The sequence below is a fragment of the Cylas formicarius genome, unplaced genomic scaffold, assembly GCF_029955315.1.
Source record: "Cylas formicarius isolate icCylForm1 unplaced genomic scaffold, icCylForm1.1 PGA_scaffold_8__14_contigs__length_24414737, whole genome shotgun sequence".
Lineage (NCBI taxonomy): Eukaryota > Metazoa > Arthropoda > Insecta > Coleoptera > Brentidae > Cylas > Cylas formicarius.
Genome location: NW_026844361.1, coordinates 19867208 through 19882587, shown reverse-complemented (window position 1 = coordinate 19882587; position 15380 = coordinate 19867208). Strand labels below are relative to the sequence as shown.

Genomic DNA, 15380 nt, shown 5'->3' with positions numbered 1-15380 from the left:
TTAAGCACGAACTGTAGATTTTTCGGTTTAGTGCCCAGTGGGATATCGGATTATGTTCGGTTTTTGAGAGCGTTTTCGAATATATGGTTTTGCAGAAATGCGGTTGTTCTTGTTAGTTTGTTTGTGCCTAGTTGACATAGCGTTTGAAAGATCGGCAGGTACCTATACCAAATGGCTACGGGAGAAAAAAATCGATTACTCGCATTTTTTGCTGTATATATTTACTTATCTTTCCAGTTTTTGTGCGATTCACAATTTATTCTTATTCGCTATGGATATTTTCTTGTGGTGCCTCTTTTACGTAAATCGAATAAGGCTTTTTTTCGTTTAAATCACTGGCAATTTCGAACTAGACATCGCTCCATCTATAAGTAATTACAATAACAATATCCTTAGACAATACGTACATAGATGGTGCTGTTGCAAATTTTTTTTTCTATGGTTTTCTAGCGGCTTGTCCTGCCGTAAGTTTGAAGAATGGTAGAATAAGGTCTAGACAGAGAGGAAGGTTCCTTAAATTCATATGCAACGCAGGATATCTTTTAGCTGGAGAGAAATACAGCATCTGTACGCACGGTAGATGGGATCTGCCACCCCCAAAGTGCGTTCGTAAGTATATGTTATTTTGTTTTGCAATTATGCCGAACTATGCTTATGCTGTGTAATTATTTGTTGCTCGATTTGTTTTGATTTTTTTCTATATTTAAAGTGTTCTGTACTGTATACCAAAAGTTTTTAGGTCCAACCTGCCAAAATAAAGCGAAAGCGCCTGAAAACGGGCTGATATTTCCTTCGCACGGAGGCGGCGTTTTAAATTTTTATTGCAAAGCGGGCTACGAATTGCGAGGCACCTCTGTCGCTTATTGCGACGGCCTTAAGTGGGATAACGTGCCGCCCACATGTTTCCGTAAGTTGTACCTCGCGCATTTGCATAAAACTCAGTACGCGCATGCGGTCTTACAGCCACTGACAGGAAGCCGAAACTGTTTTGCGATTTCGAAGACAACGACATCTGCAGTTGGACTCACGATCTAAACCACCACTTCGATTGGAAACGAGAAAGTTATCAGACGCCCAGCGGGTCGATAGGAACGGGGCCCAGTTTCGATCACACCAAAGGAGCAAAAGGCAAAAATGGTACGAATACTCTATTTAATACTGCCACCGCAAAATCTGACGTCATAATATCACATAAAACATACAAATTCAACATTGTCGCCTATTGTATCGGACAGGGTGGGACTTGCTCAAATTTTAAAGATCTTTCCCTTCCTAAATTGGCATTTTATCAAAACGAAACGTCAATTCAGGTCACTACATGTATATCGAATCGTCCTCGAGGTGGGAAAACGACACTGCGCGACTGATTTCGCCCGTATTCGATAAGATGGCCACCAACAACACCTGTTTGGAGTTTTGGTACCACATGTTCGGCAAAACGACCGGCACTCTGCGCGCCTACGTGAAAAAAGTCAAAGACCCGTGGCCTCTCTCCCCCCAAAGCGCAATATTCAGCAAAAGCGGCAACCAGGGCGACATGTGGTATAGGTCGTTTCACAATCTCGGTACCATAGACGACGACTTTCAGGTGGTTATGGAGGGGGTGAGGGGCCCGGGGTACGTGAGCGACATCGCCATCGACGACGTTAGAATCATCGAAAATTGCGATCCGGACGATTATGTCTACACCACCACGTGAGTAAAAATTCGCGTAAAATCATTCCCGGATGCATTGAGAACGTAATCTCAAAATTTTCTAAAACATTTTTAATTTGGAGTTTTTCATAACTTCGAACCGTTATTTTCAATTAAACTAACTTTATTTTGGGCTCATTGCATCTCAAAGAACATAACTAAAACAATTGTGAAATTGGTTAACTTTGACGTCACGTTACTAGACAAATTAACGATTAAAGCTAAAAATAAGCATCATACGACAGAAAGAAGCAACAAAAAGCTCAGAATAGCATCGCTTTTATGGATACAGGATTTCGTACGTCACGTTTGAGATATTATTTTTGTTCCGAGTTAAAAATCAATTTATAAAAGACTTTATCATTGTCATTATAAAGCCGTTCCGTCAAGCTTGAAACTTTGAGAACAGGTAAGTCAGTTTTGGTTAGAAAAAAATTTTTGACCGCATCGTTTTGTCGCTTCTGTATGGTGTTTATTCTTGGAAAAAAGTGTGCGTGCAGTAAGCCCACTGAGTTATCTGGATAATAACCTATAATTGAGCGAGTGAACCGCACAAAATGTTTAATAACTCGCAGTGAAAAGCAGGCAAATTAGAAGTATTCTTGACACATGTCCTGACGATGCCAGGGCCGCATTTAGGTAGGTTTGTGACCGTTTTCCGTTTTAAATGTATGTAATTCGGGCATATGCAATTTAAATTTGTGATTGCGGCGATCTTCCATTTAAGCGAAGAACCGGTAACCGAAAACGAAACGCCAAAAACCGTCGAATCGTGCGCAAACAGGTGCGGACTCGTCGCTTCAGGCAACGACGGAAACACTATGATCGCTTGCGACTGCAATGACAATTGTTTCGACCGAAACCGTTGCTGTCCTGACTACTTCGACGTGTGCTTAGCCGGTAAGTGGGGTGGTGATTTGTATAAACAAAAAACCCTACATGACTAAAAGCATACCAACCGAAAAAGGAATGATGTGGTAGTATTAGTGATTAGTCTGCGCGAAACAATTTCTTATTTATTTTTTCGAAAGTAAGGGAATAACTTAATCAAATTTTGGTAATTCTGTAGTTTACGACGTGCTTAGTAGATGGGGAAATTTTAACCGTGATTTAACCAAGAAATTTTTTTAAACTGTAAAATTGCAAGTTGCAACTCCATAAAGTTAGCTAAACTCAATTAAGTTTTTTTCCCGAAGTTTCGCTATAAAAATTGCAAGAAATTTTCAAATGCGTTTTTAGAGCATGCAAATAAGGGAAACACTGCTAATTTGTTCAAAGGACAAATAAATATTTTTTCATTCTAACAAAAATGTGTTTATTTTAGGGAAATAACGCCTTTCGAAATTGTTGTGACGACATTATCACTCATGACAATTCTATAAAAAGTATAACAGAATAGTTATTATTGCCGATCAGCCGACACATGATCGATATCTACCTGACTCGCCCCTGTCGTGTCTCTTACCTTTAAATAAATTGTCGGTTGCTCCATACGTATTGTTACCCAGTAACAATACGTATGTATTTTTTGAGGAAGTGTACATCAAAAGTCAAGGCGATATGCTGTGAGATACACTATACTTGTGGATCTCTCTACATTCTATTGTATAAACACTTAACACAGACCAGAAAATTATATTTTTCCCTATCCAATTTTTTGCTGTGCTAAATTTTTTTATGTCAATTGACCAGTAAAAAAATACAATTTATTTTTATTTATTTATATATCGCTAAGTATCGTATTCGGGTATTCTTTGACGAGGGTTATAGATAAAGTTTAGCGAACGATATACCGTTTTTACAAACATTAATGATTTTGACTTCGGTACGATTTTAAGACCCGCCTGTCGTAAAGGGGAAGGGACCATTCTTTTCAGCACGTGTACCACAAGCCAGGGCCGTATTTAAGATTGTTAGCCGACAAGAACTGTGCCGTGCGGACTGTTGTATTTTAAGAGTAGGGATTTTTTTTTATTAAACTGTTATATTAATTCACATTAGTGTACTTTTTATAAATCTTAAAACTAATTTCTATTCCGTCTCGTGTTTGTCGATAGTAATTACCAACGTCCTGTTATTCAATTGTTTTTCAAGGCTCAGTGTGCCATTTTTATTGAGGTACTATATACATTTTATTACAATTTATAAGGTTGTTCGGAAAGTCATTTCGTTTTTTCCCGTCAGAGGACTTAATTACGTTTTTTCGAAACCAACTTCACACTTAAGCCGCATAACCATTATATGTCTTGAGAGCTGATATTGCAAGGCTTGTGTGTGAAAAAGTTCTATTAATTCTACGCAGTAGTTTTTGGTTGATGCCCTTTTAAATATGGAGAGCAATAAGCAGCATTTTTGTCATATTTTACTTTTTTACTTCAGAAAAGTTAAAAATGCTGTCCAAGCGAGAAAAAAATAGACGGATGTGTATGGAGAAGGCGTGTTAACAGTACGCCAGTGCCAGAACTGGTTTGCAAAATTTCGATCCGGCAATTTTGATGTCGAAGATGCACCACGGTCTGGAAGGCCGGTCGAAGCTGACAAAGATGCGATAAAGGCATTAGTTGATGCAAATCGGCGAATAACCACACGAGAGATCGGTGAGAGATTAAATTTGTCGAATTCGACTGTTTATGGCCATTTGAAAGGCATGGGCTTAACCTCGAAGCTCGATGTGTGGGTGCCCCATGTCCTTACGGAGCGAAATTTGTGTCGTCGCGTTGACGTGTGTGATTCGCTCCTCAAACGTCAAGAAAATGATCCATTTTTGAAGCGGATTATTACTGGGGACGAAAAATGCGTTGTATACAACAATGTTAAACGCAAGAGGTCATGGAGCAGAAAAGATGAACCGGCTCAAAGCGTGTCAAAAGCCAACATTCACCAAAAAAAGGTGATGCTCTCCGTTTGGTGGGATGTCAAAGGAATCGTTTTTTTTGAGCTTTTGCCGGACAATACAACGATTAATTCAGAAGTCTATTGTCATCAACTGGACAAATTGAATGATTCACTTAAAGAGAAGAGGCCCGAATTAATCAACAGGAAGGGTGTAGTGTTCCACCAGGATAATGCGAGATCTCACCCAAGTTTATTCACTCGCCAAAAACTTTTACGGCTTGAATGGGACGTACTGCAACATCCACCATATTCTCCAGATCTGGCGCCTTCCGACTACTATTTGTTCCGGTCCCTGCAAAATTTTTTGGATGGCAAAACCTTTACCTCAAATGAAGATGTCAAAAACCACCTGAACCAGTTTTTTGCCAGCAAGGACCAAAACTTTTATGAGAGGGGAATTATGTTACTGCCAGAAAGATGGCAAAAGGTGTCGGACCAGAATGGCCAATATATAATTTAATAAAATATTTATTCATTATACGAAAACTGTCTTTCATGTTCCCCAAAAAAAACGAAATGACTTTCCGAACAACCCAATATTTCTTACCAAATAATAGCATTATTCAATTTTGTTAGTTGCGATGATGCGATGTGTGATGACGAAGGTTTTGACATTGATGAACATCCGTCAAATTGAAATGGATCAAAGACTCGGTCACATTTGCCGGTTGCTGCCAAAATTATAATTTTAAATGTGTTTCTGTTTCTAAAATCGACATCTGAGAAAAATGTAAAATTGACGTTCGAGATGACTAAAACACCGTATGCCACAGTATGTGACATAGTTGTAAATGGTGTCCAAGAAAGAGAAGCGCGGAAAGATCGTAGGGCCCCAAAGAGTCTACTTGACGTTGATGTATGATGCGTATCGGAAGAATATTGTTTTAGCAATTCAAACTTTACATAAATAGTTGCGTCATGTTTTGAACATTGACTGTGTCAGTTTCGCGGGGGAACGAATTATCATACTAGATGCGGACTTTGAAACTGGTTGAGTAGATAACGGTTTGTTGCTTTCTGCAAAAGATGTCAAAGAAGCAAAGGTTGACTGCGACGAAAACATGATAGCAGACATCTTTAGAAAATGGTTTTCTGAAAAATTGCTTCCCAATGTTTCACCAAACAGTGTTGTCGTGATGGACAACGTCTGCTACCATTCTGCACAAGCGGAAAAAATACTGAATTCATCAACGACTAAAGAAGTGATTTCAAATTTTTTCCCTGCAAAATGATATGTATTATGAAAATTGCTACACAAGGAAGCAGTTATTGAAAGTTCTTAAGACGCAATAAGGTGGACAAGTTGGCCATACAGCGGCGATTCAAAGTTGTCCGTCTTCCACCATATCACTGCAATTTTAATCGGATAGAACTGACATCGGGCCAGCTGAAACCAAGTTTAAGAAGAACCAACACCTCGTCGAAATTTAGTTCTGGGGCAATAGAATTAATTAGAAGTGAAATAGAAAAAATATCTGCTTCTAGATGGAAAAAATGTGTAGAACATGTCATCGAAGAAGAAATGTTTAATTAATTACAAATGTTGGGGACGAGTCCAGTGACGATAATGATTATTTTCATGTAGAATAACTTTTTTTATTATTTATATTATATTATGTTGGTTTTATAGCGAAATTTACTCATTCATTTATATTCGTAATAAACATGTTAAAGTAAGAATGGTTTTTTCTCTCACCTACGAAACTCTACACAAATCCGTCGGCTTTCAGCATTTGTATGCACGAAGTACGGTAAGGTTACAAGTTAAATACCGAATTATGTAGTAAAAATGGTATATCATTCGGCATAATAATTCATTATAAAATACATATTATTATTAAATAATGATAGGTAACACTCTAAAATTGCATCGAATTTGAGTAGACAATTAAGAAATGCTCAATTCACGGTTCAATTGAGCAACACTATTTAATACCGCCGTCGATTTGACAGTTGCGTCTTCGACGTCCGATGTGTACCCTACGACGACGGACGGCAGCGCCGCCCGCGAGACTTCTGCGCAAACCGAAACTACGGACGCGACCACCCAATACAAGCCTCCTACGATTCGTAAACGACCGGCGGTCGCGGTTCCGAACGTCACAAGGAGACCTATCGTTTTACTCACCCCACCACCGGTTCCGGAATACGTCGAGAAAGTAAACCCGAAATGGCCGCCCTTACGGTTCCCGCATACCGCGAAACCCGTTCAAAACGTCGAAACGAACGACGTGATCGACTTGCCGCCGCCTTCAACGAACGACGACGACGACAACGGCAACGTCGCGGTCGTTGCTACGGCGACGACGCCTCTTGCCGACGACGAAGACAACTCTGCGTTTGACAGGTAGGGTCGGGGCGTAATACGTGTTTAGTAGATCGTGTTGGTTTTTTATCGAAGTTAGCGGCCGACGTCAATATAATTCTCCCGACCTGTAGGTATTAAACTAATATTTTTTGTGTTATATTGGTATACTTGGACCAGAAATATAGTGATTTTGCAACCGTCTCCGTGATTAACTTTGCCTACTGTTTATTATAATATATAATATAAGTATGTTGTCAATATTTTTTGCAATTTAGATTAAACTCTTAAAAAAATACTTATCACCTCATTAAAATAAACGCTACTACTATTTAAGTTTCAAATAAAAATTTCAAGTTTCTACAAATATTCGTTGCGGTCCATCTCAGGCAAGACCTACTTAATGCAGGATAAACATCTGTTGGGTGTCGGATACCTCCAATTTAGAACTTTATGGATCACCCTGTATATCTGAAAATATGTCCTCATGTTTTAATATTATATCAAGTCTATTTCTATATGATATGGCTAAAACTTGGCCAACCACCTGAGTCATTTTTTATTGCAAGTATGACAAACGCGCACAACCGTTGTCCTATTTCTTTTGTTGACTTCACTCGTTTTGCCGCATCCAAACTTATTGACGATCTGTCAGTGACCATGTTGGTTGTTAAATGCCGCAAGATCATTGCTTAAAAGCAAGATTTCAAACTTCGTCCATGCGCATGTTGAATAGACCTCATTTTTTTTATAGTTGCTTCATAAGTTCGTGTATTATCGGCATAACAGGGCTTCTACATCTCTAGTAGCTATGTGAACTAAACCGCAAGATTAACCAAATTTTAATTATAATAATTCCAGAAATTTAACAACAGGTACAACTAGTGCTAAATAGGAAGTAGTATTCTTTGTGTCATAGTGTAGGGTCTTGGTTTTTGACGGCAATTATCTAAATAATATATAATATAAATATAGTTTGCCTTATCGTGTTGGCTTTTGCCTGCATGTATCAAAGTTAGCTGCCGACGTCAATATAATACTCCCAACCTGTAGATATTAAAGGAGGGAACATTACCAAACTAATTTTGTTTTATATTGGTAACGGTTACGTTTCTATTACTTATTTTGTAAATAATAATAAAAAACTTTATAAAAAAAATGCGAAAAATACATCGAACTTTTGAAATGCAGATAAGTCCAAAACCGACAGAGTTAGGAGGCCTAAACGTGAAAAACATGAAAAATAAAAAATTGTTTCAAATTTTTATTGTGTTTTAACCGTAACTCGACAGAAAAAAAATCATTCGATATAACTAAATAATATGGTAAAGCTGGCGTCCTCTGGGACCTACGTCCAAATAAGTTTCAAATTAAAATCAAAAAACCTAAAACTATAAAAACTTTTTTCTACTCCCTTCTGTAAAATACCTAATTACAAATCGATCTAGCGTGCGGGAAGCGTCACTTTACGACGTCAGTTTCGTTTCTCACGGATCCGAGCCACTTCGGATATTTCCGGGATTTTACCACACGGGATTGGGAGCATTCGGAGATATTTCCCACGCCTTGAATTTTGACGTTTGTGAATTCTGACGGTCATGTCAGTGAATGTATTTGTGTTTTGTGAAAATGTGCCCATAAACTAACGTTCGTAGAAAAAGTATAGTATGCAATACGTTCGGTAAACTTTTTAAGTTGCTCGTGTATTAAACACTCGCTCCGCTCGTGCCAAATAAACTCGTGAGTCAAATGCCGTTGCATAATATACTATTCCAATTAACGTGAGAATTCAGAATAAAGTACATTTTGAACCAGCTACAGTTGCATGAGACATTTTGAGCTCAATTTTGGTGTCTGATACCTCCAGTTTAGAACTTTATGGATCACCCTGCATATCTGAAAATATGTCCTCCCGTGTCTATATGAATGGCTAAAACTTTATAATTGGCATGTACATTTTCCAAAATAAAGGTACTATTGGCCAACCACCTAAGCTATTTTTTATTGCAAGTTTGACAAACACGCACAACCGTTGTTCTATTTCTTTTGTTGACAGGGACGAGTACGTCGAGGAATTGGCGAAGGAGTTTGAAGTGCCGCGCGTGCGCGCCCTCGACCCGATCCACAATAAGGAGTTCGCGCAGAGACAAGACGAACCGTCAGACGTGAAAACGATACTCGCGGTTGTGACATCGTGTTGCGGCGTTGCCGTTTTGATAATCGTGGCGGTGTCGGTGCTCGCGCGACGCAAGTGTGTCAAGTGTTACAGAAAAAGGATAGCCGCGTCATCAGGCAACGGGGACAGTCAGAGTGACGTAAGGTTTTTGACGGCCGATGAAGTGCTGGACTTTTCGTTGGAAAGGGACTATGACGACTTGTGATTTCCTATACGTCGATGTCGGAGGGGATTTCCTAATTTATTGAAACAGTTTCCGTAAATAAACGTCTTGTTTCTAACGAGCGGTCTTTGATTACTATTTTTAGTACTGGAGAAATACTAAAAAATAAATATAAATATTTTTATTATAGTTAATTTGCATTTTCTGTAGTCTGTTTTCTCTTATGTCGAATTGGATTCTGCAATAGGCATTATCCCTAGTAGACTGGACTGGGTGTTAAAAATAGAAAATAGAGAATTTTGATTTACTCATCCATTTTTAAATACATCATAGCTTAAGAGCAGTTTGTGTTTGCGCAGGCATGATTAAATACCAAAAATCACCTAAACAATTCAAAATAAAGTTTAATATAATTAAAGATTTGCTAACCATTCTCTTATACTTAATTTTTTTATCACAATATTTGATTGATTTTTTATCAACTATTTCGAATTTGTTCCAGTGCCGGTTGAATCCGTGAAACTATCTTTTTAACGGCCTCAATTTCCTCCAATGTTTCAACGCTAAAAAGAAGTTTCTGAACGGTTTCAGCCAGTGCTTGTTTTTCAAATAGAAGCTGTAGGTTCTCTTCCTCAGGGCTTGCTGCCATAACAGTGTCTTCCATTCCTTCATGTACATCAGTGATAAAATTTTCTAAAAAAATTGTACATACGGTTTTTATAATCAACATCAAAGTGCAAGAAACACATGTACAGATAGACCACTGAAAACTATAAAAGTATTCTTTTACCTTTAGTTATATATTTTTTATTTCTTCCTATATTTTCTTCTAATTTATGACCTACATGAGTATTACAAAACTTGACGGCACATTTCGTAGGTTCAATTGTCACCCACATTTCTGCAGGGCAATATCCATTCATTTTGTTGCTTTTCCGTGACCTGATATTATTCCCCCTTTTTCTGATAGTGCCCGACCTATGGCATGTGTACTTTATTTTTTCACAATTTACACCTTTTCTAAACCCATGCATATTTACAAATGAGGAAAAAGTCTGCTTTTCGGTAGTGATTTTCCAATCCTGAAATTCCTCAAATGTTTTAAATTCAACTGTCTCACAATCAACTGTCAAGGAATGTCCTGTTCGGTAATGGCCAATTAAATGTTTGGAAGATGGTCCTGTAAATTGGCACAATGGGCATTTTAGCATCTTGTTTCTAATCTCATGTTGTGATCTTCTGTGCAAAACTAATTTTTTTAACATGTCAAACTCAGAATTACATTGTTTGCAGTTAAACGTTTTTTTGGCAGGAACCAATTCTTGCAGTTTATCTAAAAATTAACCAAAGCATTAAACGAGCAAATAGCGGAACAAAAACCTATAAATTATAACCTACCTGCATGTTTCCGTCGTACATGAGTTCTTAAGCTGCCAATCCTCACAAATGTAGCCCTACATCCTTGGCATATAAGAGTTCCATGTCTCCCCTTGAGCTTTGGAGCCAGTATATCAATTTTTCCTAAAAGACTGTGGGTTCCGCCACTGTAATCAAAACAAGAAATTAGTTACTTACCTGGATGCTTTTTTTTCACGTGAGCTCTTAGATTGGACATTTTCGAAAAGCTCAATTTGCACTCGGCGCAATATACCATCTTGCAGAGTTCTAACTTCAAAATCTAAAGCATTTAATAATAATTTTTCCCTAGGTAGACATTAAAGTATTATTTTCCTGTTTTTAAAACACAAAGCTCACTTCAAAACATGTCAACAACCACTAAACCAAAAAACCTTCTAACAAAAAATTAACCTCAATTACACAGAACTGGTTGACAACTGTGTTCATTATATTCTTCTTCTTTAACGTTTTTGGTTAAAGCTCAAAACAATTTCCCACTATGTGAACTACAAGGCTCACCTTAAATGATCAATGAAATCAATCAATGAGAACTTGTGACAGTATTTTAATTTTTTTGCGATCTCGCAGTGAAAGAGCAGCGCGACCAACAGTCAATAAATAAAAAAGCGAGCTAATTTACAACTTCTTTATTAAATGCGGTGTAGTTTTTCTTTTATTTAGTACAGCCGATACGTGTAAAAACACTTAGGCACTAATGCAGGCATAGTAATAAAATACAACTATTTGTGTAAATATATATCTGTGAAATTCCACACTATGCGCAAGGAAAACAGTAACAGATTTGCTAAATTGAGAAGGGCGACAAAAATAATTCTGGCCTGGGTGGAAAATGGGACACACTAAATTAAAAAAAAAAAATTAATTTATTTAAGTCTAGATTAAAACATGACAAACCCTAAAGTCAGGTATGAAACCTATTAAAATTACAGTTTTTTTTTAAGTATATGAATCCTGTGAGTTAGACAATTTACTTGTTATCTAAAATGGTGGCCTTCAACTTATCATAGTTGGCTCCCGAGAACGTTTGAATGACGGTCTTGTTTTTGATGAAGACGAATGTAGGCATCGACGAAATATTATATTCCATGGCTAGCTCTTCACACTCGTCGACGTCGACCTACGATACAAAACCCAGATTAAACCCAATTTTCTTTACATCAAAAACGTTAATTTAGATTTTTCACACCCATTCATTAAACGGAAAAAGAAGATACGCTCTATCACAGAATACAAGTTGAGTAGTGTGGTTCTGTTACACTCACCAAGGTCAGACATTACACCATTGCATTTTATTTGGCGCAAGTTTACGACTACTTGCAGAGCGTGAATGTGTAAAGTAGTTTAATAAGTCATTGACAATCAATTTTCATGTCAGCACGGCAATGAAATTCTCTCTCAATTTCCTGATTACCGCACCCTCGGACAATGCATTTCCTTGATTGGGTATGTATTTGTAATGCCGATCTAGGTTAAAAGTAAAACCAAGCTTTTAACGGAAATGAAAATGAAATATAAATGAGTGCTCTATTTGGAAAATAAAACTAGGTGAAACATGTTCGAGTATAAAAAAAAGAAACCATGAGAACAGTAAAAATTTTGTTTATAAATTTTGGTTCTCCATTCTGCACTAACGGAACTAGTTTTTCTTTGAACATCCAGCTCTATTTGAACATATTTGTAAAAATACTACCACAAAAATGCCACATTGGGAAAAAAAAGAGGCACCTTGAGGCATTTTACAACTAACATGGCCGCTGACAGATCGTCGATAAGCTTGGATGCGGCATTTTTACCAAAGTATTTTCCCAAAATATGCATAGATCTCGTTAAATGTTGTGGGTGTGTGGAAATCGTTGGTTGGAAAGAAAATGGCGCAAAAGTGCATGTTAGTGAGTGAAATGCGAAGTTAATACATTTCGCCATCAGATGATGTGAAGATTTCTGGTACCTGGGCTGGAGCATATGACATTTCACATTTTTAAACATTGTTAGAGATAGAGATATAAACTTATTTTTACCTTCAGGATGAGTATGTTGGTGTACTCGTTGGCCAATTCTTCGAGTTTTGGAGCGATTACGCGGCATGGTCCGCACCAGGTTGCGAAGAAATCGATAACGACCAGCTGGCTGCCCGCGTCGTTCAGTTTCGATTCCAGATCGTCCTAAAAACAGTAAAATGAACGCCATTGGGAACCTATCTCACACAAAAATGCTGCGTACTGCTAAAATTTAATTGATAAATGTTGGCCGGCATTGACATATAAAAAATCCCTATTCTATGGTGGTTTGGAAAATAGTTCATGTTTTTGTTTTTGATTAATGAATTTGGATTTAAAGATGCTTTAAATCATTTAAGTATATTTTTACTATTTAGAAGATGTACTGAACAACTCTTTTTTTACATTGAGTGTATTTAACGCGTACGCCAATGGAATAAGGATATATGTCTCCATTATATATTGATCCCGTCGATTGTATAATAAAGAATTAACGTCGGAAAAATAAAGCGTAGGGGACTAGTGAGGGAAACATTGTAACCCCCTTCTAGACAAATATGGTTTTTCTATATTTTCCAATAAAAGAAACCTTAATCATTCATTTTCATTTTATTTGTTTATTTTATTTTGACACTTTTGGTTAATATAATGTAATGACGAGTTTTATAGCGGTGTTCTGTTCTTTTTTGTGGCCTTCTACTTATTCGGCACACTACGTCATGTGAATCCAGAACCAACCGCGACCGAAGTATCATTTATCGCACATAATTAACCGAGAGTAGATTTTCGTGTTACATGGCTGTTATCGACACTTGAAAAATACTGTAACTTCATCATAACAATATCGCATTGAGAGATATACATATTTCGAGTGGCCCCATAAGGTTATTAACATAGAAATGACAAATTATTTGTCGGAGAGATTGCGATCGCGTCTGAACGAATCCGGATCGGCCTCATTTGTCTCAATTAACGGATCAAACGCAGCTTACTATTCGAAATTAGTAAGCTGCAAACTTCGCAACATAAATTCCACGGCGTAAAACGCCCGTCCTCGCCGCAATTCCAAGAATGGCAGAGAATTTTTGCATTGACATGCAATGTTCGCAATAATAACCGTGACGCAGTACGGGCGGATTACACTGCTAATCCTTCCCGGTGATGACGTCACCGTTCATAGTGAATTCACACCGAATGACAAACCGAAAATGTGGATATCACCGCGACAGAAAATCCTACGCCGCGATAAGAGACCTTCTCCCGCGTAACATTCTCGAAATCTATAAATCGTTCCCGATAACCGCGGACCGTCGCGACATCAAAACGCCTGAAAGTATTTTACCATTAACCAAGCATACGGTGATAATGGTCGGCACGGCCTTGGGGCGTTTTTTTCACCATAAGAAACGTCTCTGCTGGTTCTCTAGGCGAAGAAAACCAATCCACCGCACCGATTCGATTGCCACCCGATAAAATAACGTTTTCTAAACCTTGCGGCGATAGCGTGGTTAACATCGACTGCCGCATTGACAGCGCGACACGTATAACCTGATTATTTCCAGTTCGATCTCAACCACTTACCTTGTCTTTAATGTGAGTAACCATTTTGATGTTTTTTGTCGAAAAAGCGGTCTGCAAACAGTACTGAATCAAACACTCCGAACGATTCGTGTATCTGAATGTCACTAAATTGCAGATGAATAGAATGATTTCGACGGACGTGGTGCGGTTTTATCCACTCCATACGTTCCTTTTTCTGTCTCTGTTATCCCTCCTTTGAGCTATCGCTTTCACGTTCGCACGTGACGCGTTTATTCATTGTGTGGTGTTGGTTGTCTAACTATGTACTGACTTGTGGGTGCAATAATAGGCATTTTTTTATCGCGAAATATATATATATATTTATATTTTTTATATAGGTCCACAAAAAGAATAACATTTGAACATAAAGTATATAGTTTAAATACAATGCTGAGGTTTATTTAAGTGCACTAGAGTTTGAAATGCAATTTGGTGCGGAAAAGTGTACACATGTTTGAAAAATTTCAACAGTGCTTATAATTTAATACAATATATATATAGATGACAGAAGTGTGTGAAATATCGAACGATTTTATTTTAGGTGCACTGAACAACGATTCAGCAATTTGAAGAGCCATTTAATGAAAATTACGCTTAAATAGACTTTTTTTCTCACTTATAAGGCAAAATTATTTCCGTATCACAACTCTTATAAAATATGCTTAATAATAATAATATATAAGAAATATGCTTTAATACTGATATACAAGATCCCAAAAAATATACTTAATATAAAAATACTGAAAGTTAGCATAATAGAGGACAGTACTACCTGACCCTCGGCTTCAAATGTGGACATCTCCCTAAATTATTTTGTACGGTAGGCAAGTTGTACTGCGTATTTCAGAATGTAATTGTCCATTTTGAGATACTTAATTTACATCCAAAGTAAATAAACAATGGCTGCGTTATTTATTTACTCGGCCGGATTCGCTGTTAGAACGCGGACAGTCCGTATGAATTATAAAAAATAAAATTTAAGTCTAATTATACAATAATAAAATAGAGCTCGAAGTATTTAAAAATATTTTCAATTTTTTAAAATCTTGGCGTGTGTCACATACCGGGCTTTTATCAAAATCAACAAAAAAATTTAACCAACAACCACCATTTTCGCTATCTACAACGTACATCACAAAACTTTGGCCG

General features: G+C 37.4%; 3 protein-coding genes across 3 annotated transcripts; 1 reads left to right on the top strand and 2 right to left on the bottom strand.

The window, feature by feature from the left end:
- Positions 1-25: 25 nt before the first annotated feature.
- Positions 26-9422, top strand: LOC132706781 (uncharacterized). The gene is made up of 8 exons (XM_060678317.1): positions 26-158; positions 451-609; positions 740-907; positions 964-1137; positions 1311-1695; positions 2423-2595; positions 6544-6937; positions 8952-9422. Exons 1-8 carry the CDS (start codon positions 98-100, stop codon positions 9274-9276), a joined length of 1839 nt encoding a protein of 612 aa, XP_060534300.1. The 5' UTR covers positions 26-97; the 3' UTR covers positions 9277-9422.
- Positions 9423-9579: 157 nt separating this feature from the next.
- On the bottom strand, positions 9580-11055 carry LOC132706783 (zinc finger protein 572-like). Its single transcript, XM_060678319.1, has 4 exons — positions 10810-11055; positions 10633-10755; positions 10025-10567; positions 9580-9927 (listed from the first exon to the last, which is right to left on the bottom strand). The coding sequence occupies exons 1-4, from the start codon at positions 10886-10888 to the stop codon at positions 9713-9715; spliced, it is 960 nt and encodes a 319-aa protein (XP_060534302.1). The 5' UTR covers positions 10889-11055; the 3' UTR covers positions 9580-9712.
- Positions 11056-11264: 209 nt separating this feature from the next.
- On the bottom strand, positions 11265-14385 carry LOC132706560 (thioredoxin-2). The gene is made up of 3 exons (XM_060677943.1): positions 14232-14385; positions 12672-12815; positions 11265-11770 (listed from the first exon to the last, which is right to left on the bottom strand). Exons 1-3 carry the CDS (start codon positions 14253-14255, stop codon positions 11621-11623), a joined length of 318 nt encoding a protein of 105 aa, XP_060533926.1. The 5' UTR covers positions 14256-14385; the 3' UTR covers positions 11265-11620.
- Between the last annotated feature and the right edge of the window lie 995 nt (positions 14386-15380).

What these genes read in the sequence shown, in the direction of transcription:
- LOC132706781 (XM_060678317.1), top strand. Translation starts at nt 98, where the DNA reads ATGCGGTTGTTCTTGTTAGTTTGTTTGTGCCTAGTTGACATAGCGTTT. An exon ending in CGTGCCGCCCACATGTTTCC is followed by an intron (nt 908 to 963) that starts GTAAGTTGTACC and finishes GCGGTCTTACAG; the next exon opens with CCACTGACAGGAAGCCGAAA. An exon ending in CTTCGACGTGTGCTTAGCCG is followed by an intron (nt 2,596 to 6,543) that starts GTAAGTGGGGTG and finishes TCGATTTGACAG; the next exon opens with TTGCGTCTTCGACGTCCGAT.
- LOC132706783 (XM_060678319.1), bottom strand. Translation starts at nt 10,888, where the DNA reads ATGGTATATTGCGCCGAGTGCAAATTGAGCTTTTCGAAAATGTCCAAT. An exon ending in TGTACGACGGAAACATGCAG is followed by an intron (nt 10,568 to 10,632) that starts GTAGGTTATAAT and finishes GTTAATTTTTAG; the next exon opens with ATAAACTGCAAGAATTGGTT. An exon ending in TAAAAAATATATAACTAAAG is followed by an intron (nt 9,928 to 10,024) that starts GTAAAAGAATAC and finishes CAATTTTTTTAG; the next exon opens with AAAATTTTATCACTGATGTA.
- LOC132706560 (XM_060677943.1), bottom strand. Translation starts at nt 14,255, where the DNA reads ATGGTTACTCACATTAAAGACAAG. An exon ending in TTACTCACATTAAAGACAAG is followed by an intron (nt 12,816 to 14,231) that starts GTAAGTGGTTGA and finishes TACTGTTTTTAG; the next exon opens with GACGATCTGGAATCGAAACT. An exon ending in CCAACATACTCATCCTGAAG is followed by an intron (nt 11,771 to 12,671) that starts GTAAAAATAAGT and finishes TTTGTATCGTAG; the next exon opens with GTCGACGTCGACGAGTGTGA.